The sequence below is a fragment of the Nesoenas mayeri genome (assembly GCF_963082525.1).
Source record: "Nesoenas mayeri genome assembly, chromosome: 8".
Classification (NCBI taxonomy): domain Eukaryota; kingdom Metazoa; phylum Chordata; class Aves; order Columbiformes; family Columbidae; genus Nesoenas; species Nesoenas mayeri.
In genome coordinates, this window is record NC_137554.1 from 32,817,797 (window position 1) to 32,844,205 (window position 26,409).

The 26,409-nt window shown below is 45.5% G+C and overlaps 1 protein-coding gene across 3 annotated transcripts in view; it reads left to right on the forward strand.

Moving 5' to 3' along the window:
• Positions 1–25,850, forward strand: part of MAST2 (microtubule associated serine/threonine kinase 2) — a 187,476-nt gene extending 161,626 nt beyond the window's left edge. For 2 of the 3 annotated variants that reach the window (XM_080349198.1, XM_080349199.1), the window contains exons 19-30: positions 820–985; positions 2,309–2,410; positions 3,949–4,071; positions 6,704–6,813; positions 9,799–9,953; positions 10,625–10,929; positions 13,308–13,523; positions 15,142–15,368; positions 16,884–17,006; positions 18,027–18,163; positions 18,972–19,159; positions 19,841–25,850. In XM_080349198.1, coding sequence (XP_080205324.1) covers positions 820–985; positions 2,309–2,410; positions 3,949–4,071; positions 6,704–6,813; positions 9,799–9,953; positions 10,625–10,929; positions 13,308–13,523; positions 15,142–15,368; positions 16,884–17,006; positions 18,027–18,163; positions 18,972–19,159; positions 19,841–21,918 — 3,930 coding nt within the window. In that variant the 3' untranslated portion in view covers positions 21,919–25,850. The remainder of the gene's footprint in view (positions 1–819; positions 986–2,308; positions 2,411–3,948; positions 4,072–6,703; positions 6,814–9,798; positions 9,954–10,624; positions 10,930–13,307; positions 13,524–15,141; positions 15,369–16,883; positions 17,007–18,026; positions 18,164–18,971; positions 19,160–19,840) is intronic. The other variant, XM_080349200.1, reaches the window with a different exon arrangement.
• Positions 25,851–26,409: the final 559 nt, after the last annotated feature.

Genomic DNA, 26,409 nt, shown 5'->3' on the forward strand with positions numbered 1-26,409 from the left:
CCACTTGAGTTCATATCTCCTGGGCATAGTTGACAGAACTATACCGTTCTGGGTACAGTCTCACCAGTGCCTTCTATAATGGGATTAAAAGTATTTCTCTCTTCTGAAGATACCTGGGATCACAGCTGACTTTCCTTTTTCAGCTGTGCCAAGTGTTAGTTCATAATCATCCTGCGGTATTTTCTTCCTTTGCTTCAAAGCAACAATGCTTTTTCTAGCAGGAGCTCTCTTTGGTCACTAGATCCTGGTTTTGCGCTTTGCAGTGTTATATTTGTTACAGCTATTTGGTTATAGCTGTTGCTTCTAAGCCCGAGGCAACCTGGATCTTCCACCGTGATTTCCTTCACCATTGCCTGTGCCAGCTGTACCTCCCGAGTTGAGATGCTGGAGCGAGTGATCATGCTGTGCTGCTAATTCTGCATCTGTGAAACTCATTCTGCTAGCACAGAGATGGGAGAGGTTTGTCAGAGCTGGGTTCCTGAGAGCTGTAGCTGTGCCAGCAGACATCCATCAAGCAGACAGACCTATACACACAGAATATGCATTTTTCCCATATGCCTTACTACACATGCACCAGAGGACTACTTAGCTGGTATGTCCACACTAGAAACATTCCATGCTATGCGATAACATTTCAATGCAGGTAACATGTTCCTCAAATACAGACTGTTGCCCCGTGGAAGCAGCTCACAGCTTGAAGCGGTCAATGGCAAAACATTAATGATTTCCTTGAAAAGCTCTGAGGGCAGAAAGAAAAAACAGACAATAATAAGCTTGGGAATTTATGAGTTTATTGCTTTCTTGTGTGTTTCTCTCAAGGTCTGTGGGACTCCGGAATACATCGCCCCAGAAGTGATTCTGCGCCAGGGCTATGGGAAGCCTGTGGACTGGTGGGCCATGGGAATTATCCTGTACGAGTTTCTGGTCGGCTGCGTTCCGTTCTTTGGGGACACACCTGAGGAGCTGTTTGGACAAGTGATCAGTGGTATGTTCCCGTTCCGGCTCTGAAAAGGTTTCAAAGTGTGCTGTGAAGTTAAACTGGAAATACTGAGGATCCTCAGTTTAGCCAGGAAGGACTAGATTTAAAATAATGGAGTTTAATTTTAAAATGTATTTCTTTGTCAAAGTAGCATCTGTCTGATTCCAGCTATCAAAAGTTGTTGAGTTCCTTAATGTCTTGCTAGATAGTTCTGCTATTGTGAGTGGTGTGGAAGTCACACAAAGCTTTGTGGGATTGGGGAAAAATATTTGGGGATTCTCCTCCTTCTCCTTCTCTTCTCTTCTCCTCCTTCTCCTTCTCCTTCTCCTTCTCCTTCTCCTTCTCCTTCTCCTTCTCCTTCTCCTTCTCCTTCTCCTTCTCCTTCTCCTTCTCCTTCTCCTTCTTCTCCTTCTCTTCTCCTTCTCCTTCTCCTTCTCCTCCTTCTCCTTCTCCTTCTCTCCTTCTCTCCTTCTCCTTCTCCTTCTCTTCCTTCTCTTCTCCTCTTCTCCTCTTCTCCTCTTCTCCTCTTCTCCTCTTCTCCTTCTCCTCTTCTCCTCTTCTTCTCCTCTTCTATCTTTTAACTTAAATAATGGAGAATATGAAAGGAGCAGCCGCCAACTGGTCTAATCCAGTCTGATTTTGGTTATTGCTTCCTTAGGTGCAAATGTCAGTCAATTAATAACTATTGTACAAACGAAATACAAAGGAAATTCTAAGCAAAACACATTGAAGCTGTTGGACTCGGTACCTCCATGTCTTGTGGCTTTTTAAACCTCTCTCCTGCTTGGAGTTGGACAGATGATTGCTTTGTGTTCTCTTAGTGAATACACCAGTGAAAACATTTCCTATTGGGAATGCTTTCTGAAACAGTAAATTTTTAACACACTTGGCAGAATGTTCTTTCTGAAAAGCGAATTTCAGCCAAGAACTAAATATGATGCATGAAATCGTTACCTGTGAATTGTTCTCTCTGTTCCAAGCATAACGAGCATGGAATGTGCAGGCACGAGATACAGCCGCAGCATCACCAGTGTCATTGTTTATGGATTGTCATGGAAGTCCCATTTCATACCTTATTAATAGAGTTCTTAATGCTTTTTTCTCCACAAGCACTGTTTGAATTGACAGCAGCTTTAGCTGACGCTGAATTTTATGCATTTTGGAAAATGTCAATGCTTGAATTATATTAAATATGCAAGCTGCTGAATTCAAGGTATTTACAATTCTGGGGCAATACTGAACGCTGTATTTTACGGTATAGGAATGTGAACGGTTATTCAAATTGGGTGTGAAGCTGGGAGAAAATGTCAAGTCTCTTTTTGTCCCCAGATGAAATTGCCTGGCCGGAAGGTGACGATGCCCTGCCCCCGGATGCCCAGGACCTCATTTCGAAGCTGCTCCGCCAAAATCCTCTGGAAAGAATGGGAACAGGTAGGAACCTGGTGCACAGGAGGGTACTGACCAGAAGCAGAGAAGCAGCTTCCTGGGCAGTGATGCACACCCACCCATGTTGAGCTGAGAAACAGTTTATACTGGGTTTAAGAATCTTGTGTGATGAAGCTCTGAGAATTAGTGTAGATTGTACATGAGTCAGACGTTTCTGTCTCATTTGGGAAACAAGAAAGAGACATCGTCATCTTGGCAACATCACTTGTTAAACGTGTGCTGTTCCATTAAAGCCTTGAGGGTTGTGTCGCCATTAGAACAGTGTATAATCAGATTTCTTTAGTTTTCTTTCACTATATGGATGTGAACTCCTGGATGTAATAAACAAAACCTTTCCCATTCCTAGAGGCCTGTACTGTAGAATTCTCCAAACATGCAGCAAAGTTTGATAATCTCTTTTCCAAAGTCAGATGTGTACATCAACCTTTCTGTCTTATAATGTCAGACTTAAAGTTTTACAAGCCGACACTTCTCATTTCCTGATAATAAATAACTATAAATAATGTCTAGCTGCACTCCTGTTTTAAAATAATATGCGCAACACTGCAACTTCACAGTACAGGTTCTCTCTGTCATTGATTTGATTACTTTGGTTAATTTTGGGTTTTCAATCGGAAACTATGCTTTAAGGATAAAATAAAGACTCCTATGTATAACAATTCCAAAAGGCACATGTATTCAGCAGATTAACACATGTGCACACAAGAGTGATGAATAGATCATGAATTAATAATGGTATCAGATGATTTTCACATGTTCTTCTTTACTTCAAATTCAGGTACTTGAAAGACGTTGCTGGCATGGAAAAGATGTAGAGTTTCTTGCCTTATAAAATGAGTCGATAGACTGATTTTTATTTCTTACATACCTGTAATGCTGAGACTGCTGTTCCACTGGGCATCTCACAGTGCCACTGGCACTCCGTAAACCTTTTATCTCTTTTCCTCACTGTTCCCTTTTTTAAAGAGACAGTAGCATCTTTTATGAATATTAATTTCATTTGAAAAAGAATGAATATACCAGTAGACAGATAATCCTTGATTTTTCCTTCTGGGTACCCAAGCTTCTGAGATACATAACAAAAGATACGAGTTCAGGAAGATATGTAAGCTCCTGCCTTTTATTCGTGACAGTGGAGCTGCTCACATGCAAAGTACATTCCTGAGCTCGCTCTCTTTATTCAGCTATGAAGCTGATGGTGTTTAGAGTTTGGAAATTTTAAATTAAGAAGTTAATTAGTACTTAGTGTTGCAACTTGCAGTGGAATGTGATAGCAGATGCTGTCTTCAGCCTGGGGAGTCATGTGTTGTCATTAAACAGGAGGTGGGAAGGGGGAATGTTCACATTTCACCCTCCGTCACCACTTTGGTAAATGGATACGTCCTTTCTCGAAATTGCTGGAAAATGTCTGGCTTAGACATCCTCAGGTACATTCTTTTAGGCTTTTGATATTTTTAGGGTTTGTTTTTCTTGCTATGCAAATGCTGAAAGAAATACTCTGCAATAAAAGATGCTTATTTCAGGTAGTGCCTTTGAAGTGAAGCAGCATCGGTTCTTTAAAGATTTGGACTGGAATGGATTACTTCGGCAGAAAGCTGAATTCATCCCGCAGTTGGAATCTGAGGATGACACAAGCTATTTTGACAGTAAGACTAAAGATTCAACCTAAACAGCATCGTATTATTTGTGCATATTTCATTTTTGAAACCGTTAGAGAAAAGTCATTGTTAGAAATTGAACGAAACACTTGATGGAAATCGCTTTAAAAAGTTTCTGTTGGATGCCGAGTAAGGTTTCTTCAAAAGCAAATGTATTTGAATTGAAAAGCTGTTACTGCTGAAGTCAGTTTGCCTTTCCCTGGCCCTGCGCTGAGCGGTGCCGCAGCCGTGATGCTGGATTTGTTACAATACTTCCAAAGCGTTGGGTAAATCCAACTTCCTTGACTCTTTCAGCAACACTATCTTTCCCTACTGACTCTTTCCATCCAATAGACTTTTTTTTAAAACAAACCCTAAACCTTCAAGACAAATATGTAGCAAAAATTCTTTAGAGATTTAAAGTGATTTAAATTATTTTCACTGCAATTGTATCACGTTATTTCAGTATTATTAACTCTAATAGGATATGAAGCGCAGCATCTGTCTGGTGTGTATAAATGTCCGGGAACTGCCGTGGTGTCAGTGCTGTGTAAGATTCGTGGTATTTCCAGACGAGCAGCAGACGGTTGGTGTGTGGGGATGGAGAGGTCTGTCCCTGCAGCCTCTGACCCAGCGTTGCTCATTTGACTTGGGGAGCTGAGCAAGTGCACAGCGCTTGGGCTTGTCACTGCTCAGGTGGGTCTGTCCCGCACTCCGGCTGCAGCGCAGGATGATACTGGGCTGTTTCAGTTCCCGAGCTATGGATATTTCTCCCCTCTTTCAATGGAATCTCTTCCTCGTGGGGCTCATATGAAACACGTTTTGCTCCACTCCAATGCTTTGCTCAGGGTGACGGGAGGGAGCGAGCAACCTTTGCCCCCAGCCCCTCAGCTTCCACGCTGCAAAAGCAGCAATTCTATGTAGAGAGTGCTCTTCCAGTTTGGGGAAGAGGCTTTTAGGTTAGGGCTTGGATGGAGAGTGAGAGATTGAGAATCTCCATGTCCTCGCTGCAGAAAGCAATTTGAGTCAAGCTGCGCAGAGGGGCCAGAGGTGTGTTTTCACAGAATCACAGAGTTGACTGGGTTGGAAAAGACCTCAGAGATCATCCAGTCCAACCCTTGGTCCAACTCTAGTCTGTTTACTAGATCATGGCACTAAGTGCCATGTCCAATCTCAGTTTAAAAACCTCCAGGGCTGGTGAGTCCAGCACCTCCCTGGGCAGCCATTCCAATGCCTGACCACTCTCTCTGCAAAGAATTGCTTTCCAATATCCAGCGTAAATTTCCCCTGGCAGAGTTGAAGCCCATGGCCCCTTGTCCTATTGCTGATGCCTGGGAGAAGAGACCAATCCCCACCTGGCTAGAACTGCCCTTCAGGTAGTTCTAGAGAGTGCTGAGCTCACCTCTAAGCCTCCTCTTCTCCAGACTAAACAAGCCCAGCTCCCTCAGCCTCTCCCCATAGGGCTTGTGTTCAAGTCTCTTCCTGGGCCTTGTTGCTCTTCTCTGAACCCGCTCCAGCACTTCAATCTCTTTCCTGAACTGAGGGGCCCAGAACTGAACTTCTGCATGTACGGGGGTTGTATCGGTACCGCACTGGTGTAGAAACTGAGGCCGTGTGTTCCCACCACTAACTGGACTTACTGGACCTTGAACTTGACCGCTGCTCCCTGAACTGGGAGAGGAGCAGAGCAGCAGCCACGGGCGGATCCTGGTTGGTAGAAGCACCACGTTATGTTCAGCAGTGCAGATCGCTGTAGGAATGATGGCAGACTCCCTGAGGGCCCAGCCACGCTCAGCAGGTTATCAGGGTGACTTTGATTTGGGTCCTTTATAAAGGCTGCAGTTCTCACGTCAGGAAATCATCGCATAGACTCTGATGAGAGTTGGCATTGCTGTTATAAATCCTAATGCAGGAAAATTTAGAATTTATAAAAGTAGCTTTCTGGCTGATACAGTGTAGCAAATGTGGCTCAGTGTAGCTATCAGCTTTCCATAGCCAAACTTATTAACGCCCGCCCCGCAATATCCAGTGTGGCTGGCTTAGAAATACAGTGCTGCAAATCTCAAAGCACAGAATCTCTTTGGAGGCAGTTTAGATTTTTTGCATTAAAAATAGCTTTGCATATTGGCTGCTTGCCCGTTTTCTGTCACAAAATCAAACCCTTTTTCTACTTGTAGAAGGGAAAAGAGGAAATATTTGGGGGGGGTAAATATTTTCTTTTTTAAAGAAGGCTTGTGCGTATGTATGCAGGACAGACTTTGTACAATCATAAAGCTATTTATTGGAAACCGGGACAGTGAATTGTTTCCACGTTTCCTTCCATGTGATTGTTTGCCATAGGCAAGAAATATCCCTACCATGAAGGGTCTGCAGGATTAGAGTATCAGCTGCTCTTAGAACATAATATAGCTGAAGATATAAGCCCAGCAGGAAGGAGGTGTTCTGCACTGCTAATCGTACAGGATGAGCAAAACTGGCTGGGTGTGTTTCAGTATTAAGGAAAATACTCTTCATGGTTATGAAAGTTCTTTGTAAGCAGACAAGTAGGAATTGGTTCAATGACTGTGGCTGAGCTTGTGCTGCTTGAGGGGTGAGTGACCAACTCCCCATGCTGATAAAATGTTCCACGTCTCGTTCGCAGCCCGTTCGGAGCGGTACCACCACCTGGATTCGGAGGAAGAGGAGGACACTAACGACGATGATCACGTGGAAATTCGGCAGTTTTCCTCGTGCTCGCCGAGGTTCAGCAAGGTAGGAGCATGCTGGCATGTCGAAAGAAGAACCTGGAGAGGAACACAGTTGTATTGCTTTGTATGGGGCAGATTTTAATAATGCAGATGATGTGTGGGAGTCACACGGTGTTTAGTATTCACTGAGGAAAGAAAAAAACCTGTGAGTGTTGTTTATTCTGTGATAGTTTATGGCCTATTAGAAGTTGAGTGCAAGAGTAATTGGAGAGCCTGATGTATTTCTTGATGTTTCACTAACACATGGGGTACTGCAGAGGTCCCTCTGGCATAGGGAGTGTCCAAAGCTTATTTACTTTGAACAGTGTCATTTTGAAAGGGTCTTCTAGCAGGTGTCAAGATGGTATTAGGATGAAGATTGATTCTGACATTTTGAACTCATGGTCTAATATCAAAGGGATCCCAGGCTAAGAGCACGGGTGAAGTTTACAGCTCTGCTGCTCATTGTCTCAAACACAGCCTGAAGAACAACATGTGACAGTGTCAAAGAGGAGGATGTGGGCATATAGTGCATCATGAGTTAGATGTGCCAAATTAGTGAAGCAAAACGACAGTTATGGTGCTGGGCGAGCACGAGTATTTTCTGCAAGGCAAATGAAGAAAGCCCTTCCATGTGCTTATCAGCGGGAAGGCCTCGGCTGGCCTGCTGTGTCCTGTCCTGGGCAATGTTCTTTAAACATGGACCAGTAAAGGAGGGTCCAGCGGAAAACAACAAGAATGATCCGAGATCTGCAAAACAGAAAACCTAATGTGTTTCCACGTACATAATGCTAGAAGGAGCAGATACATTGGTTTTCCCGTTCTAGCCAGAACTGACATGAGATCATAGGCACAAAGGAGGTATAGAGTAGATGATAAGAAGAATTTTCCAGTGTTGAACAATAATTAAGCGCTGGCAGGGGTTGCATGGGGAATTTGTAGGATTTCTGTCGCTGGCGGGCTTTAGGAGCAGGTTGGAGAAGCATCTGTGAGGTGCTACAAGGGAGAAGGTTCTGCTTTGAGGTGGGAAAGGGGCAGGAAGCCCTGAGGAGATCCCCTCTGGCCACACTGCTTGGATTCAGGTCCCTGCACGTCTCCAACTCTTTTCCACATTATCTGGTATAAAAAGTTGGATTTCCAGGCATTTCAAAGTAGTGCAACTCCAGCGTTAGCTTGGATCAGATAAAGTATTTTGGGAGAATAAATGCTGTTTTGAGGCCAGCCCGCTCTGTGAACCGCGGCTCCTTCTTCTTCATGAGATGAGAGGCGGAACTTTACTTCAACCCTTTGAAAGGTATTTCAGTTCTCCATGACAGTTCCTCCAGATTCCCACTGCTGAAGTCAGTTTTGAAGCACTAGTTTGTTGTTCTTTGTCCTAGACTGGGCTTAAGTAACAGTTACCATTAATTTTATGGACTCGCTCCTGATTTGCATCACCAAAAGGATGTTTAAAATTGGACCTGAGGATTAGTTGGGGTTTTGAAAGTTCTCATGAGTACATAAGGGTTTCTTTTCTCTGCCTTTTCTCACCAAGAGTATTATTCGTTTGTGAGACTGAAGCTTTTCTTTAGGGTTCAGTGTTTTTGCCACAAAGAGAAAAAGTTCACTTTTAATGAATTTATTTTAAGACCTGGAAAATTATACAGTATTTGTAATGTGGGAGGCATAAAAGACTCATTAGATTTTGAAATTCTTGTCTGACAATTCAGCCATATGATTTATTAATAGTTATCTTGTTGATGCTCTGAATTTTTAATAACATTATTTTCATTAATCTCTTCTTATGTAAATTAGGTCCACAGTCAAGTGTAGTTTTAAAAGGATGGATTTTTTTGCTTAATCATTTAATTATTTAAAGACGGCTGTAAAACCAAGAAAGGCACTTTCATTAAGCTGTCAGCATTATAGTAGATTCCTTGAGGAGGGCAGGACTTTTTTGTTCTGAAGGCAGCTTGGGGCAATGCTGATAGACTCGTGATAATGAAACGGGGTCGCGAGCATGATGCCTATCACCGGATTGAATTTGTGCACTAAGATTTCAAGATCCAGATGGCAGTCTTCGAGACTTGCGGAGCCTGCTTTGGCAATATCTCCTCTTAGATTTGAGAATTTTTAAAACCAAAAATGAAGTCTTTTCAAAAGTATTTCCATGTGTCGAGGGTTTAGATTGCAGGGTGACAATAAAACCCTAGCAGATGTATTGTTAACCTCCTCTCCCCCTCCCTCTCCCCCCTTCCCACTAAGGACAGGCAATCAGGAGGGAAAGAAGGACAAAGAGAAGAGAGTTGGAAAAATTAACAGTGTTTTACTAATGCTACTAATAAGAATAGAGAAAATAATACAAAATATACAAAACCAATCTTGAAAGTCTCAGCAACTGCAGAGCCGGCACCCGAAGTCCTGGACTGGACTCTGCAGCCAACCGGAGCTGGATTCAGTCTCACTAGGCTCAGTTCGCAGGGACGACTAGCAAGGTCCTCTCCTAATGTCGGCCATAAGGAAAAGGGAAAAGGCAAAAAGGGAAAGGAATGAGATCCTCGTGATCTCCCACTTTTATATGAAGTATTCACGTGAATGGGATGTTATACACAGTTGGTCAGTTTCTTGGTCACCGGTTTCTCGTTGCCTCTCTGGTGAGATGTCCATCCATGCTTATCAATAACTTCACATTCCATTGCTAGGTTTACCAAAACATGTGTCTGGTTCTCCAGGAAAATGCAGTTAATATGAAGGCTTTAGCTGACAGGCAAATTCACTGAAAGAGAAACTTGTTTTTAACAAAACCAGGACACCATGGTGTGTTGGGCTTTTTTCAGGGAGGTGTTGGTGCTGTCCTCCCTGGCATGCTCTGAACATGTCACATCTGCACTATGTTATTTACTCAACCAGCATTGCCAAGTTCATGCTTGTGGGGAAGATCTTCCATTTTGAGAAGAGATAGCGCCCCTTGATCAGAAGAGGCCATGCAGGTTTGTTTTCTCCCTACTGAAGCATCTTTTGCTGTGTGCAGGTGTACAGCAGCATGGAACGTCTGTCCATCCACGAGGAGAGGAAGACTCCACCGCCAACCAAACGTAGTCTGAGTGAAGAAAAAGATGATCGGCTGGACAGCCTTGGCGGCTTGAAGAGTCGAGACCGCAGCTGGGTGATCGGGTCTCCTGAAATGTGAGTTCTCTAGAGCCGCGTCTTTTGGTTTCTCATGGCAGTTGAGAAAGATCAACCTACGCCAAAAGTGTCTACGACCAGTGTTAGGTCAGGAATGCTTCACATGAAGTATTTCCACAGGTGAAGCCTGGAGAGTGGAGTAAATAGCTGACAATCTGTGTGTAGAAGTGATATAATCTTTACATGTATCTGATTAAGTACTAAATTTGTAGAAAATACTTGAATGTAAAGGAATTCTAACTTTAAGTAAAGCCTTCATTCATTGGAAGGCCACTTATGTTGGAGATGTACCAACAAGAGTTTTTTTCTTAAACATCAGTGAATCCAAAATCTGGTGTTGCCAGACTTTGACCATTTGTCGCAAATAGAGAAGCCATTAGGAAAGTCCGAAGTTTCTAAAGCTCAGAATATAAAACAAAATCTTGTCATTAAAATGTCAATTTAATATATGAATGTCCAGAATTTGGTTTTATTCCTTCCTTTCTTAGAAGCTTAACAACGAATGTATGGGAATGTAGGCTCAGGTGATGCCTAAAGATATATCTCAGTCTCCTAACCTCACCTTAAACTGGATTCAGATGCGTGAGTTGCATCTGTGTGTTGTTTTCTCTCTTTAAAGTTCATTATCCCCCTAACTCGACCGAGGGGCTCTGTCTTGTTTTCTCTCTCAGATTGCGTAAGCGCTTGTCTATGTCTGAGTCCTCGCACACGGAGAGCGACTCCAGCCCGCCCTTGACCGTCCGCCGGCGCTGCTCAGGGCTTCTGGACATGCCCCGATTTGCCATCTCCGCTGAGGACGAGGGAACCGTCCTCAAGAGGCCGCAGTCCGAGGGGCTGCTCCTGTCCGCCGTGCAGCCGCGGGACGGGCTGCCCGTCCCCATTCCCGAGCAGCCCGTGGAGCAAGAGCTGCAGCTGGAAGGTGATGCTGGACCCCCCGTCCCCTCCACGGCCGCCAGCAGCGCCTCGACACTGACAGGTATGTGCTTGGCGTGACGATGGCCCCAAGAAAGCCGCGTTAGCTTGCAGTTGGTAACCATAAAACCGGATTTGGATGCCGAATGATGCGAATGTGTCGTGCTAAGTGTTACTTTGGTACAGTCTTGTGGCTGTGCTTGTCTTTGTAATAACATCGGTGGTTTAATCTCTTCAAAATTACATCTTTTATTTCAGTCGTCTCACTTCAAATAGATTAAGGTTTTTTCATGCTTGAGACCCACATGATCTGTGCCTGCTTACAACTGCCGGGTGCCTGAGGCAGCGTTATTTTAAGCATTAGAGCAGATCACTGCTGAGCTGGGGCTGGAGAATATGGGTGTTCAGCCATACTAAAAGATTCCTGCTGCTTCGGACTTTTTTTTATCTGAAAGGCTTTAGTTTGGAGTAGAGACTTGAAATTTGCTAGGGGAATGGGGTTTGTGTCAGGGACATGCTACTTGCTGTCTCAGCCAAATATCCTGAAGTTTAGCCAAGTTGCAGGCTTTAAAAAGTGCAGCCTAAGTCTAGTAGAGTGAGGCTTAGAAGTCAGCGTTTGACTTCTCAGCAGCTTTGTCCATCCTGGGGCTGAGCTGGAGCTTCCCTGCGATGGTGTCCTGGGCTGCTGCGGAATGCAAGAGAGTGGGGAAGTTGAATTGAAGATTAGCAAGATAATATTTGAGAAGGAAAGCATATTTTGGGGAAGAATTAGACTGTAGCGTTCAAGAACAAGGACTAACTGGGGAAGAAAATAAGAAACAAGTAGCTGGGGGAAACAGGCAGCATGCAGGCAAAGCAATTGTGGATGCACTGAGGGTGGAAAGGAGAAGAAACAGGTAGTGAGCAAGGAGGCAGAGTGGCAGCAAGACCAGGTGAGGACAAGGTGAAGGACACTGGGCAGATGTGATGGTGGAGTGATAGCAGAAGGTGGAAATGCTTCAGTGGAAATGTTCCTCCAGACTAGAGTAAAGCCAGAGATTCCCATATCTCATGATTCCTCTTCTGCGATGCAGTCTGTGAAGCTTCCTCCAAAATTGTCCCATTCCCCTCTATGGCTCATCCTCGCAGAAGAGGCCTGGTACTCCATTAACCCATGGGAAAAGGTGGAGGAGCAGAACCTTAGTTTCTCAGTTTCATACTAAAAGCCTAGAAAAATGCAAGAATGCTTTCATTGTACACACAAGTTGAAATAGGCAAAAATGGAGGTTCCCTGGGCAGCCTGCACCGCTGAGCCCAAGGCCTTAGCACAGTTTTTGGTCCAGGGCTGGGGATCCAGGGATGCACAGGCAGGGAGCTGCAGGAGAACCGTTGTATTCCTGCCGCTGTCTCAGAGCGCTCCTCTAATGCATCTCGCAGCCTTTTCGCACGCAGCCTCTGATTCTGGGTTCCTCATTGTGTGGGAGCCTTATTTGAAACTGTGTGGCTGTTGATCTGGCACTGAGGTCTATGGGAATGGTGCTTTGAATTTTTATTTTCATGGTACTTTCTGCTTTACTTAGTATGCAGAGCAGTGGTGCCCACTTAAATAACGATGATCAATGTTTTGTTCTGTCCTCATTGTTCAAGATGTGGCCCTTAGGCTTTATTTATTGCCTGCTGCTTACAATTTGCTTTTGAAGACAGAATGATTAATTTCCCTTGTGGACTTGCTGTGATGCTCACCACTTTCATTTCTGAGCACCTTGTACATTCTAATTAATATGTTTGCACAGTTCCCCTTTAAGGTATCAGGTGGGGAACTGAGGCACAGAGCTTGAGTACAGCACCCCCAGCATCTGCTGTTCTTGCATACCTAGTCTGATTTTCAAGATTACTTTGCATTTGATATATAATTATAACACGTTAAGTAATTCAAGACTGAATTGCAATGGTGCACAGAAGGGTGCAAATTAGGGTTGTCTTTGCAATCCACATTTTTACTTTCCCTGACTTCAGTACCTTAGTAGTCCTTTAAGGTGGATTTTTTTATGTGCAACTCCAGTAGAACCTGGTTCTTTTATTACAGGCAGTTTTAACTTAGATTGACGGTTCTTGCTGGTTGTAAAAACGGAGCACTTTCCGTAAACCTGTTTTCATTTGTGAACGATCCCATTGAAACAGCTCGCCCGCAGAACGACACCGCAGCTTTAGGATTCATGTAACTGCTACTGAGCAACGTGATTTCATTAGTGAGCTTTTCCAAGAGAAAAGAAGCTGCTAATTTTCTGTATTCAGAATAACACCATTTCTGTAAATAAAAATTCAAGCCCTGGGGTTTCTTCTTAGGAAAATTTACTCTTGGACTTCATGTAAACATGACTTTGATTTAATGTATTTTGCCTGTAGGGGAATAGACTGTTAGGAATTCCCTGTGGTTCTAATCTGTTTTAATTTAAACTGTAGCTGGGAGCACTGCAGATTTCTCTGATCCACGCGCTCGCAGTAATAGCAATGAAGGCCCAGACTTTACCACTCCAAAAGCCATCAGCGATTTGGCAGTGCGGCGGGCACGACACAGGTTGCTCTCTGGGGAGTCAGGGGAGAAACGTACCTCGAGACCTGTCAATAAAGTGATTAAATCAGCATCCGCTACTGCTTTGTCTCTCCTGATTCCCTCAGGTAAGAAATGAGGCATTGTCAGAATCTGCAAGCACTGAACAAAAGGTCTGCAGACAGATCCTCCCCCTTCGCTCTTTTGGAATAAAGCCCTCGCTGGCAGGAGGGGAGAGATGTAACTTTTACAATCGGTTTAATATTTACTACGCAGCAGGATAATGAATATTGCTTTGCCACAGACAGGAGCATTGTGTGTGTGGTCTGACTGCAGCTTCTGCAAATGGCAGCTGGGCTGTATTCTTTCCCTAGTTTTGTTTAAATTGGCTCCTGGAGCACGAGCTGGTCTCTAGACAATGGTGCAGCAAGGAGGTGTAGAGTCGCGGAACAATTTTAACCCTCAAGGTGCTCTTTTTTGGGTGTCACACACTAACCACGGCGCAGTTTGGGAGCTGGATGTGTCTGGTGCATCCACGCACCGGGAAGTTTCAGTCACTCCGCATAACTTGGTTGAGATTGAGCTGTCAAGAGTTCATAAACTCCTGAAGTAAGTCAGCTCTGAATAACTCACCTGGTTGGCCCGGCTCTGTCTCCTGGCAGAGCCAGATCATTACAGTTGCTAATGCCGGGTGGTGACTGGTGGAGCAGCCCAGCACACCCTGCGGAGAGCGATGCCTGACGCAGGCCTGCGCCTCCTCCTTGGCACCATCACGGTGATGCACGTTACATTTCTCATGGATTGGGCGTTGGTTGCTTTTCAAACTACAAATTCCCTTATGAAAATCTCTTAAAAACGTGTATTTAATCACCCTGCAAAGGTTTTTCCAGAGCCGCTCTCATCTGCCAGGTAAATATGTGCTGGGTGTTCAGCAGGTGTTTCTTAATGGATTAGGGATTACCTTTTACAGCTGCGTTTAATAGTCCTGCTCTTTGGTTTATTTCACCGATGTTGACCAGCTTCAGTTTAAAATGAGAGTTCTGTATTTGCTTTATATTTTTAAAAGTGGATGTTGTTCCACTAGCAAGCAGGATCAGGGTGGTTCAGCCCATAGCCCAGCCCTTGGCTGTTCCTTTGGGAAACACGCTCTAACATACACTTGGGATGTTGTTTTTCAGTTGCAAAGTCCCTGCAGTTACCCAGGTTTTTAGGGTTAACCATTTTTTGCCCCCATGAATTTAAAACACTACCAAAACTGCCTTGGTGTAGTTGTTTGATTGCCTACTGATTTTGTGTGTGTGTGTGTGAATATTAACTGATTTTGATTTGTCTCTTCACCAACATGTGACTTGCACCAAGATCTATAGACTGTCTGATCTATTTGGAGGGGGATAATATATTATAACCGTGAAATGGGGTGTTCCAGGGTTGTGCCCAGAGCAAATGTGTGTGATGGGTTGTAGATTCCCAAAAGAGAAATAAACCCTGTGACTCAACCATAATGCCAGGTGAACGGTGCTGCTGGATTCAATACACACCTCCAAATGTGCATTTTGGAAACCTTGCTGATTTTTGTGTTTTGAAGCATTAATTAGTTGAAGCTGCAGGCAAACCCAGCTCTGGTGAAGACCAGGAGCTTTAAGAACATTGGGAAAGATGGTTTCCTAGCTGTTCTCTAACAAGAATTTTCTCTCTTTTGGAGACCTGTTTTCCTAATTTTTGCCCACCTTTGTGTCATCACTGTAGATCACCACACGTGTTCTCCATTGGCCAGTCCAATGTCACCTCATTCTCTATCCTCCAACCCATCTTCGAGGGACTCCTCACCCAGCCGCGACTTTTCTCCTGCTATCGCAAACCTGAAACCACCAATCATCATCCATCGGGCTGGAAAGAAATACGGTTTCACTCTCCGTGCCATTCGCGTCTATATGGGTGACAGTGATATCTACACTGTGCATCACATGGTCTGGGTATGTCTCTGCTTTTCTAAAGAGTACCCTTGGGGCCAGAAGTGCGTTTAGCCAGGGTTGTGGGATTTAGCTTTATCAACTATAATTTGCCACCCTACTTCTCTCTCCTTGTTTGGACCCAAAGTTATCATTTTGGGGTGGGGGAAAACCCTTTACAAAGAAATTTTAAAAATTCATGAATGACAGCACTTTGGGTTTTACCTGTAGAGGTTTTCAAGCCCATCACAGAGCCACAACAACCTTTCTTTCCTTCTTTCTTCCCTGGTTACATAAATCCACCTTCTTTCACCTGTAGCACATACTTTAAAGCATGTTTCTGTGTACATACCCTCTTTCTCTTTATTGGGGTTGTTGCATGAGGGCCAGTCACAGCTAATTTATTCAGACCTGTGTTAGTGATTATAACCTGCTCCTGATCGGTTCAGTCTGCTGGGCTTTTCCAAGCAGGCGCTTGGACTCGATTACAAGCCTTAGAGCATCACTGCTGCTACGCTGATTGCCCGGGGACTTGGCTCCTGGCTTAGCTGTGTGCTGCGCTCAAAGGGCTGGTTTCCATGTCCGTATCCCTTCCATTACTTCTGGTACTTGATCTCTGTGTTCCTTTTTTGTTAATGTCTAGGACTCCTAGGAATGATCCATCCCCTGAAGCAGCGTTGTTTGAATTGTGTAGTTAGAGAGAGCGGAGCCAGGGTAAAGGTGGTTTATTATTTCCTTTGTATCTCTATGTTCATGAGACAATTTGGACTTCATATGCTTTGGTTATCATTTAACACTCATTCTTACCTAGAAAAACAATCTGAAGCTGCATTTTTTCCCTTGCTCCTCTCTGCTTTCCTTGAGAAATGCTGAGTTTACCAAGATACTGATTTGTAGTCTTCTGTGGCTCGAGGGAGAGCGGCAGCATTCTCAGGGGTATCTGTCTCCTCACTGTAAAGGACGCTCACCTTTTTGAACAGTGATGGGGAAAGGCAATGCATTCATGGGGGAAAGGTCTGTTGCGTAGGTCAATAAAGGTTGGAAAGTGGAAAAAGAAACTGTTTGGGATGAGATGCCATGTAGACACCCTAAACACATGGCCCAGTCTTATTTAAAAGTCTCTTGGCCTCTGTGGATTCCAGCGTGTACATGGAAAAGGCTGCTGGATTTGGGATGGCAGAGAAATAGAAAAAGATGGAATGCTTGTCTGGAAATCAAGCGAATCTAGTTAACGTTGCCAAGTGCTGAAAATTCTGGGAAGTGCGTTAAGCCTTTTGCTTTGGGATGAGCTGGTCTCTTGATCGGCTCAATCATCTTCACTGGCTGCCTTGGACTGGAGAAGACTGGCGGGGTGCTGGGAGGAGCGGAGGAGCGCAGATGTTTGTGCTTGGCTGCACCAGTCAGTGGTTTCTTTCGCCTTCCTTTGGAGCAGCTGATGCTGGCTGCAGCAGGAGATGAGGTGGATGGGATTGAGTCTGATCTGGTCAGCAATCCTGTACGTTCCTCTCCTGAAATCAGTCGTCGCCTTCTCGTTGGCAGCACGTGGAGGAAGGTGGTCCAGCCAACGAGGCCGGGCTGCGTGAGGGGGATCTGATAACCCATGTCAACGGGGAGCCGGTCCATGGGCTGGTGCACACCGAGGTGGTGGAGCTCATCCTGAAGGTAAGGACTCAGCACTGCTCTGATTCGGAAAATAGGTAATATGCAAAATATGAGACGGCTTGTTTAAAGTTCTGTAGGTGTCTAATTGGCGTTGCCTGGGATACCAGTATGTACACAGCACCTGGTCTTTGTTTTGTGGAAACTTATTGCTGTAGCTTGATCCCTAAATCTCCAAAATTGTCTTATGGAATTTAAGCTGAATTCAGATACTGTGTGTAAGAAATAAGGACACATCAGATACATTTTTATCAGCAGTAGAGAAAAAGGTTGATAAGATTTAAGTGCACCTTTCCTCAATCATCACTTTAAGAAACAAATACTTTCAGATTTTTCCAAATGACTTTTATTTTTTGCCTGTAGGCTGTGCTAATGTTATTAGCTCTTAATACTGCTTCCTCAAGGATTATTCCTAGTGGTATTTGAAAGTAGCTTTGTAATGGTTGGTCTTAAAATTATCCAGTTAAATGACTTGCATTTTGATATCGCCTCTGAGCTGAATCCATTTATGGAAATAAACCCCAAAGTTTTGGACCGTTTCAGTCTTTGGGATTGCAAATCCAGGAGCAATCAGGATTTGGTTTTAAGATGAGTGAGACAAGCCATGCTCTGTGTTGCAGATTCATCATGATAGATGCCCAATATGCTCCCATCTGCCATCAGTCGGAGCACTGGGAATAGGATTGCTGACAGAATATCACTTTGTTCAGGCTTCCAAGTATTACAAGTATGAAATGGAGGCAATTGGGATCTCAATGGGAGAGATCGGATGCTGTGTTCCCCCTGCTCTGGGAAGCTTTACCTACCAGCTGGGCTCTGAGCTAATCAGTTGTGAAAGCCTGACTAAAGAGGGCTCTCTCTCAGCAATTCCTTCATAAATGATAGGGGGAAATGCAAAGGGGAAAATGGAGTTTGACAAAGGATTGCAAAATGGCAGGCACCAATAAAGCAGCCTGCTTAGCCTGCAGATCTGCCTCGGACAGCCACGTTTTGAGCAATGTCTCCGTGTCGTGTTTCTGACAGAGCGGGAATAAAGTGTCCATCTCCACGACGCCGTTTGAGAACACGTCCATCAAAGTTGGGCCGGCTCGGAAGGCCAGCTACAAATCCAAGATGGCTCGGAGGAACAAGAAGAGTAAAACCAAGGATGGTCAGGAAAGGTTCGTTTTGATGTTTCTTGTTGAAAAGTAAATGGTAACTAAGATAATGTAAAAGAAATCTCGTGAAAGCAATTTGCAGATAATGTATCCAAACCAGCGTGGTCAGCAGGACAAGGGCAGTGATCCTTCCCCTGTGCTCTGCATTGGGGAGGCCACACCTGGAGTGTTGTGTTCAGTTCTGGGCCCCTCAGGTCAGGAAAGAGATTGAAGTGCTGAAGGGTCCAGAGAAGAGCAACAAGACTGGGGAAGGGACTTGAACACAAGCCCTATGGGGAGAGGCTGAGGGAGCTGGACTTGTTTAGTCTGGAGAAGAGGAGGCTCAGAGGTGAGCTCATCACTCTCTAGAACTACCTGAAGGGCAGTTCTAGCCAAGTGGGGATTGGGCTCTTCTCCCAGCCATCAGCAGTAGGACAAGGGCCATGGGCTTCAACTCTGCCAGGGAAAATTTAGGCTGGCTAGTAGAAAGCAATTCTGTGCAGAGAGAGTGGTCAGGCATTGGAATGGCTGCCCAGGGAGGTGCTGGACTCACCGTCCCTGGAGGTTTTTAAACTGAGATTGGACATGGCACTTAGTGCCATGATCTAGTCAATGGGCTGGAGTTGGACCAAGGGTTGGACTTGATGATCTCTGAGGTCTTTTCCAACCCAGTCGATTCTGTGATATATCAACAGGTACACCCTTTAGTTTTTGGGTTTTGTTCTATTTTTTTCTCTTTCTCTTTGACTATACTATAAAATTGGCTGAAATACACCAATAAAGGTAAATAAATCATTTGGGCTTGTAACCAACTTTGAATACTCTTCCACAGTAAGAAGAAGAGCTCTTTATTGAGGAAGATCACTAAACAAGCATCGCTACTTCACACCAGCCGGAGTTTATCTTCACTAAACCGCTCTCTGTCCTCTGGAGAAAGTGTGCCCGGCTCTCCAACTCACAACCTGTCCCCTCGGTCCCCAACGCAGAGCTACAGATCCACTCCCGAGTCTGTGCACTCAGGTAAAACCAGAAACAAACAGAAGCACCGAATCCAAACAAACAGAAAGACAAACAGAAAAAGAACTCGGAGAAGATTTTTGCTTATTGATTAATTTCTGAAGTAAAATACACAGCAGCGGGCAGGAGATCTGTTTGTGTAGTAACATAAGAGCTGTGGTGTCAGTTACCTGAAGGACGGATGTATTCCCGTTCATTGATTCATTTAAAAATGGAAATCCATACAGCCTTTTAAGGATGCGTTTGCTGTACTACAGCGCATCCTTTGATGCAAATGTGTGTTGTAAGTCACAATGCTTTTGTAGCAGTTTGACACATTTTCTATATCAGTTCAGAGAAAAAGAATCAAAACAATGCGGCCAAGTCGGGTTTGAAAATTGAATCAGTTGACAGAATAAAGAGATTTGCATCCTGAGAACAGCAACGAAACACACGCTTTACCTGCTTGGAGTTTTTTGCAGAAAAGACATTCTGATAGCAGAATATTTCTTACTGTTTTCTGGTGTTGTGTGACAATGATGTGAATTTTCAATCAGAAGCCATGCAATGTTACCTTGTAATATTACCGCAGTGCTTCGTGGTAACGTGGCATTTTGGCTTTGCGTGTCTTGTTTTCAAACACTTGTTTTAATGGTCAACTATGTATTAATCTCCTTTGTCTTTTTCTTTTTTCCCTCTTTTAAGTTGGTGGCAATTCCTCTCAGAGCAGCTCTCCCAGTTCCAGTGTTCCCAATTCTCCAGCCAGCTCCGGCCACATTCGCCCCAGCTCTCTGCACGGCCTCGCGCCGAAGCTCCAGAGGCAATACAGATCTCCAAGGCGTAAATCTGCGGGAAACATCCCTCTGTCCCCCCTGGCTCACACTCCGTCACCAACGCCGCAGTCCACGTCCCCGCAGCGCTCCCCGTCTCCTCTGCCGGGACACTCCGTTGGCAGCTCCAGTATTATTCAATCTTTTCCAGTAAAACTACACTCCTCTCCACCACTGGTGAGACAAATTTCTCGCCCCAAAAGCGCCGAGCCCCCGAGGTCTCCTTTGCTAAAGAGGGTGCAGTCGGCCGAGAAGCTGGCTGCCTCGCTGTCCTCTTCTGAGAAGAAGCTGGCTTCTTCACGTAAGCATAGCTTGGATATCTCTCACTCTGAATTTAAGAAGGAAATGCTACAGAGGGATCCGAGTCTCCAGAGCCTGCAAGAATCTGCAAATGAAACAAGCGCTGGCAAACTGGGGCTGGCGGAAAAAGGGCTGTTGCAGAAGCCGGGTTCGCGGAAATTGGGCGCTATTCGACAGGACAGGGTGGAGAGGAGGGAGTCTCTGCAAAAGCAAGAGGCCATCAGAGAAGTCGATTCTTCCGAAGATGAAACAGATGATGGTTCGGAAGATAGTCAGGATGGGAGAAGACTGGACAAGCCCCCTGACAGTGGAGACCAAGGCTCAGATTCTTTTAATGAGGATAATAAGTTTTCCTCTAAATTGGAAAGCAAGGACAGTATTGAAGATGATGCCTTTCTACCTGAAGATCCAAAAGGTGCAGAAGATTTGCAGAAGGGAAATAACCAACAAGCCAAGCCTGTTTCAGAGCCACTGCAAATCAGTGTGCACCCTTCCCCATCAGAGGGCCCCCCAAGAACTTCTCCAGAAAAATTAGCTAGTTCGGAAAAGCCATTCCTAAGATCAGAAGCAACTGCAAAGGAACATAAAGTGCCAGAAAACAAAACTTTTGAGTATTTTGATCCAAAAGACAAGTCTTCTGAAGTAATCAAAGACCTAGGGAGAACTACAAGTACTCAGAAAACAATAGATCGCGCAGAACATATACAGTGCCCGTCTATCAAAATCCTGGAACTTGAACAAGGTGACTCTTCAGGGGCCCCGTGTGATAAGGTTGACCTGAAAGACCCTCTGCTAACAGAAAGCAGTCAGAAAAAACAGGATTCCAAACCTCTGCTGGCGCTGCCTTCGTGGTGCACAGCAAGCGCCGGCGCTCCTCTCGCGGTGAGCGCCGCGGAGCGCGGGGAGAAGGATCTCAAGGTGACGCTTCAGCCTGCACAACAGCTCAGCTCCTCGTCTCTGTCTCCTGGAAGCGCCAGTGAAACACCCCAAAAGAGCCCTGGTACTGAGAAGCAGCCCAGCGCGTCCCAGGCAGACAGCGCTTCACCGGCCGGCAGAACCAGCCCAGCGGGTCCCGCGTCCGCCGCGCTGCTCGTACCCAGCGCCATCGAAAGAGCCCTCTCCGTGTCCCAGTTAGTGCCGCTAGCTCAGAGCGTGCTGGGCCCGTTGAAGCTCAGTATTTCTGGCTCCGGAGAGGCAGAAAAGAGAAAGGATTCCCCCCATTTGGGTGCCTCCTGTAAAGACGAGAGAGATTTGAAACAAAAAAGACAGGAACCTTCACAAGCAGGAGCGTGTCAAGACAAAGCCAAACCATCTGGTACGGACAGTGCGACGGCAAAAAGCGGATCCTGCGCGGAGTCGTTAAACTCGGCAAAGCCCTGGGAGGCAACGTGTCCCGCGGCGGCGAAAAAGGAGGCGACGTTTTGCAGTGCTAAAGCATCCGAAGCGTCGGGAGGGAGCGGCAAACCCGCTCCATCCAAAGAGCCGCCTCCCGCTCCGGGACAAGCAGCTCTGGGAGCCTCTCCCCTGGCAGAGGGCAGCACGAGGCCCTGGAAAGAAGGGACTCCGGTGCAAGGAAAGAGCAAAGAGGTTGGAAGTCAGTTACAAACACAAGACTTTCCCCTGACACATGATGGTGCTGTAAAGAAAACATAGCAGCATCCCTGGTACACATGGACTGGAGCACTCTACGTTCAAAATAGAGACTGCATGTTTGAATTTTGTAATATACACTAATATAAAATAGAACTTGTGTACATCTATTTTTGGGAGGGTTTTTTTCATACTGTTTTTTGTGTTTTTTCATCCTTGCTATTCTATTTTTGTACACAGTAATGCTTGCTGTTTGAGGTCTCTTTAGAACAGGGTATCTTTAAAGCAGGGCTTAAGAAATAGTTTGTTGGGTTTTTTTTCCCCTTCCAGACCTTTTATTTTGCCTGAGTTTAGGGCCCGTCGTGCTCTTCCCTCTAAACCTGCATTTATTTGAGATCCCAAAAATTCTAAATACAAAAAAGGCAGCTTACTTGCAAAAATCGGCTTTTCAAGCTTCTCTTGGAAATGCCATTGAAATTCACCAATTTCAAGTAATTCCTTTGAATTTACAACGTGGTCTCCTTGGACAAGTAGAAGAAGATACGCTCTTGTCCGCAAGTTATTCTGGAGCTACAAATCCTCTTCCGTGCAAATAAGGCGTCGTCATCACCACATGTGTCCACGATCCTTAGAGCATCCAGAGGCAAGAGACGCGGCTGGAGGGGTCGGATGGAGCCGCCCCGTCTGCTCTTTAAACCAAGTAAAAGTATTTGTCAATGGAATTATCGGAAAGAGAAATCTCCAATCCGTAAGCTGGTTTTTTTTGGGATTGTTTTTACTTATCCTTTACGGGACACATGGCAACTTTTCCCTCTTGTTTTTAAAATTTGAGTGATGTTTTTATCTTCCTTTCTGTGGCTTCAGTTCATGACTTGCCCTGCCTCAGAATAAGCGGCCCTGGGGAAGGGGTGCCTTGTAGGTTGATTTTAAAGTAGTGACGTTTGTAGTCGTGTGTTCTCCAGTATGTCTCGGGCAAAGTTATCTCAATGATAAATGACCTTTGGAGACGTTTCCTTCTCTTGGTGAGTCTAAATAGGTAAAGATTTTAAGGTGTTCCTTAACATTTCTGAATCGGGGCTTGGGAAACTTGCTGAGTTTTCTGAACATGCCCGTTTTAACAACAAAAACAACCTGTGAAGAGTTCCGACTCCTCGAGTTCTGTGGAGAAGCTGCAAGCAGACTTCAAAACACATGTGATGTTTTAAGATTTCAGCTTTGATAGCCAAATCATTTCTACTGCTGAGGTCACTTTCCGTTAAAAAAATACTCTTTGCTCTTAGGTTTAGACATAGCTTTGAACAGTGCTCTTTGCTGAGGATTAGCTCAATAATAATACACCAATAAGTGTGTCGAGTGGTGATACCTATAGCACTGTAAGCCATTTCTTCCTGCAGTTACAGGTTCCTCTCAATGAACACTCCCGTCATTCGTCCCAGATTGTGCTCAGCTTATATTCTTGTCTTGTCCGAGTGTATCTCCCTGCGGATCCATCTCCCTGCGGATCCACCGGCTTCATCTGCTGGCAGCAGAATGACCGTGCAACAGTATTTCAAGCTAAAACCCGCCTCTGTCGCTCTATCTCGTCACACTGCTGCCTTTCTCATTGGCTTGGCCTTTTCCAGACTTGAATTTTTGACTCGCTTTCCCTAGATGCAAATTTGGTTTTATATAGGAGTATATTATCTCCATCTCTTTTAACTCGATTGCAGTTCAATCCGCAAATCACAACATTCTCTGGAATCCTGCCCTGCTTCTTTCCATACAACCATTGTTTCCCCTCATTATATACTTGATTTTAGCTGCTTGGATTTCATTTCTGGACCAAGTTTTGGGTTGACTTTTTTCTTTTAATACGTTTCAATGAGCGTTTACTCCGTGTGTCTGTGTGAACACGTACGGTGTTGTTAACACACTAACCAAAGCGTTGATGCTCGCAGATAACACGTTACTAAACCTTGCTGTGCTGGTGTTGAGAGCAGGGCTTGCTGCACTCTCTGCTCTTTTCCCTGGAATTCATAGGTTACTGGTGTGCACTTGGTTTGCAATTATAAACCGCAATATTTCCACTGCCTTGTCAGGCTCCTGGGTATCTCCAGCTCTCAAAGCACTCTTGTTGATGAGCATCATTCTGTGCTGATTTGGAGCAATAGCAAGTACACAACAGACTTGCCAGGATCTGGTGCTTATCTGGCTGGTTGTCTCGCCGACGGGTTGATCTACTAAAAAACTGATGAGGAACAAGGTCCGATTGGCAGGACGGTATAGGATAAAATGGTCGGGAGAAGTGAAAAATGGAGTCGGCATCTTGACTCTGGCAATTGCAAAGACAAGCCTCGAGCTTATCTCCTGAGAAGAGCACCCAGCCTTGGTGAGGGGGACGTCTCTGTGCAATCTGATGGGTGAGGACGTGATCCCGCCTGGCTGTGGAAGGTCCCCGTCTCCTCGTGCTGCTGTGAGCATCCTGCTGGGGCATCCGCAAAGGGCTCTGCGTCTGGAAAACCTCAGGGCAGATCCGGCCTCTCTCTTTGGAGAGCGAGGGCTTTGTAACCCGGCTCATCCCACGCCGGTTGGAATGGGACCCCTGAAGGTACCAACCGTATTGACCCTTGGCAGCTGCCGGTTCCAGTGCTCAATGGCAGAGTTTTCCTTTCTTAGGCATAAGAAGACGAGTGAAACACCTTGCTATGTCACAGCTTCTGCTGCTTTTGCCCAAATTGGCCCAAGGAGAGGTGAGGTATATGCTTAGTCACCTTTTTAGTTATAGCTACGGTACAGAAAGTGTTCAGTGCAATTTTAAGTAGCCAGTTTTTTGGAAGCCAAAGCCAAGCAGTGTTACCAGGAGCGCATCCTAGTGAAGCCCTGCATCCCGGCTCCTGCTCAGTCCCGCAGTGTTCCTCGGTGTGCCAGGCACCCCAGCTTCCCCTTACACCTCCTGTCAAATCTACATGGTGCACCTTAGCAAAAAGTTTGGGCAAGAAGACTTTGTGTAACATTTGGGTAATAAACCAGGTAGATAACACCGAGACTTACTCCTTGCCCTGCTAAGAATTGCTTAAATAGGTTCTCAGATAAGCTTGCACAACGTGTCAGGGAGGAAGGGGATGTTGGGAAAGCTGTTGGAAGAGTGAGAGCGCGTTTCCCAGGCGAGATCAGCCCCGCGTTAGCCGAGCGAAGCGTTCGGCGAGTCGAGAGCTCGGCGTCCGCAGGTACCCCGGCCCGTGCGCCGGGAGCGAGGAGCTGTGTGCGTGTGCTGCGTGTTGCTGAACGGCCGTGCACAGAACCATCCCAACACGCCGCTTTCCCACCTCGTTTCCCTGCTTCCTCCTGTCAGCTCGGATGTGTCTCCCGCTCCGCGTGCGTTTTGGGGTGATGGCGTTGAAGCCGGTCCCTGCCCCGTGCCTCATTTCAGTGTTATTTTTCCCTTTGTCTCTCGCTGTTGCAAACTAAGAGAAATGGATGATATTTATTGTAAATATTAGACTTTAGCATTGTAACGGCCACTCCTGGGTCCAAATGTCAGAGGCCTTTGGCTGCTAATGTACTAAAGAGCGCTTGCCAGGGAAGGGGTAGGAGTGAGCAGTGGTTTTGGTTGCCACACTGTTCAGGTGTGGAGGTTTTTGGTTGGTTCCTTTTTCGCCGTTGTTTTGTTTTGTTTTCCAAAGAGGGGAGGATAAAGTCTTTCTCTGGTTTTCTCTTACTGGATGTGAAGGATAATTCTGTACTTCTAGTAGAAGATTTGACAGAAGTGTGTGTTTACGTCGTGTTCGATTACCATGTCCGGTGGCCGTGAGCACCTCCGAGCTGGGCTCCGCCGAGCTGTCACTCAGCACTTAGCTAGATAAGAGAAAGTGTGGAATCTGTGTTTTTAGAAACTTGAACAATTGCCACATAATAGCGGTGCAATAATTTTTATTCATGTTGTACCTGCATGTCGATGTTCAAATCCTCCTCCAAAATAAAATACTTTGGTTTTTTTTCTTTTTTTTTAACATAAACTCCAAGTTTTGTGTGTTTCTTGCTCGGTCTCCCCTTGCTCTCCCATAGCACCGGGGCTGCTTCTGCCTTCACCCTGCTGGCTCCACCGGTGCTTGGTGGGGCAGGAAACTGCCTGCAGGTATATGGGTATTGGAGGTATCAGAATAAATCACAGAATCATAGAATCTGCCAGGCTACCTGGGATTTTTCACTCCATGGGCCAAATGTGTGGATAAACCAAAGCTTTCCACTCTGAAACTCAAGCCCAGATTTACCATCCCCCACCAAGAGCCCCTTATGTACGCAGCGTCCTCTGCCAATGTGGGGTCCTAGTGGTCGGTTCTTACTAAAGGGGTAAAAACGTTATAGACGTGAAACTTAGCTGAGCAACAGAAGAAAAGGGCAAGACAAGGAGAGGATGGGGCTGAGCACCGTGGGACGCGGTTGCTGGGTGTGTGAATTACGGGCACAACGCAGCCAAAGGGCAGTGGCTGCGGCAGCACAGGTACTTGGGTCAGCCAAACGGCACAAGGCAGCAGGAGCTACGTAGCCCCCCCGTGCAGCCAGTTATTTAAGCTG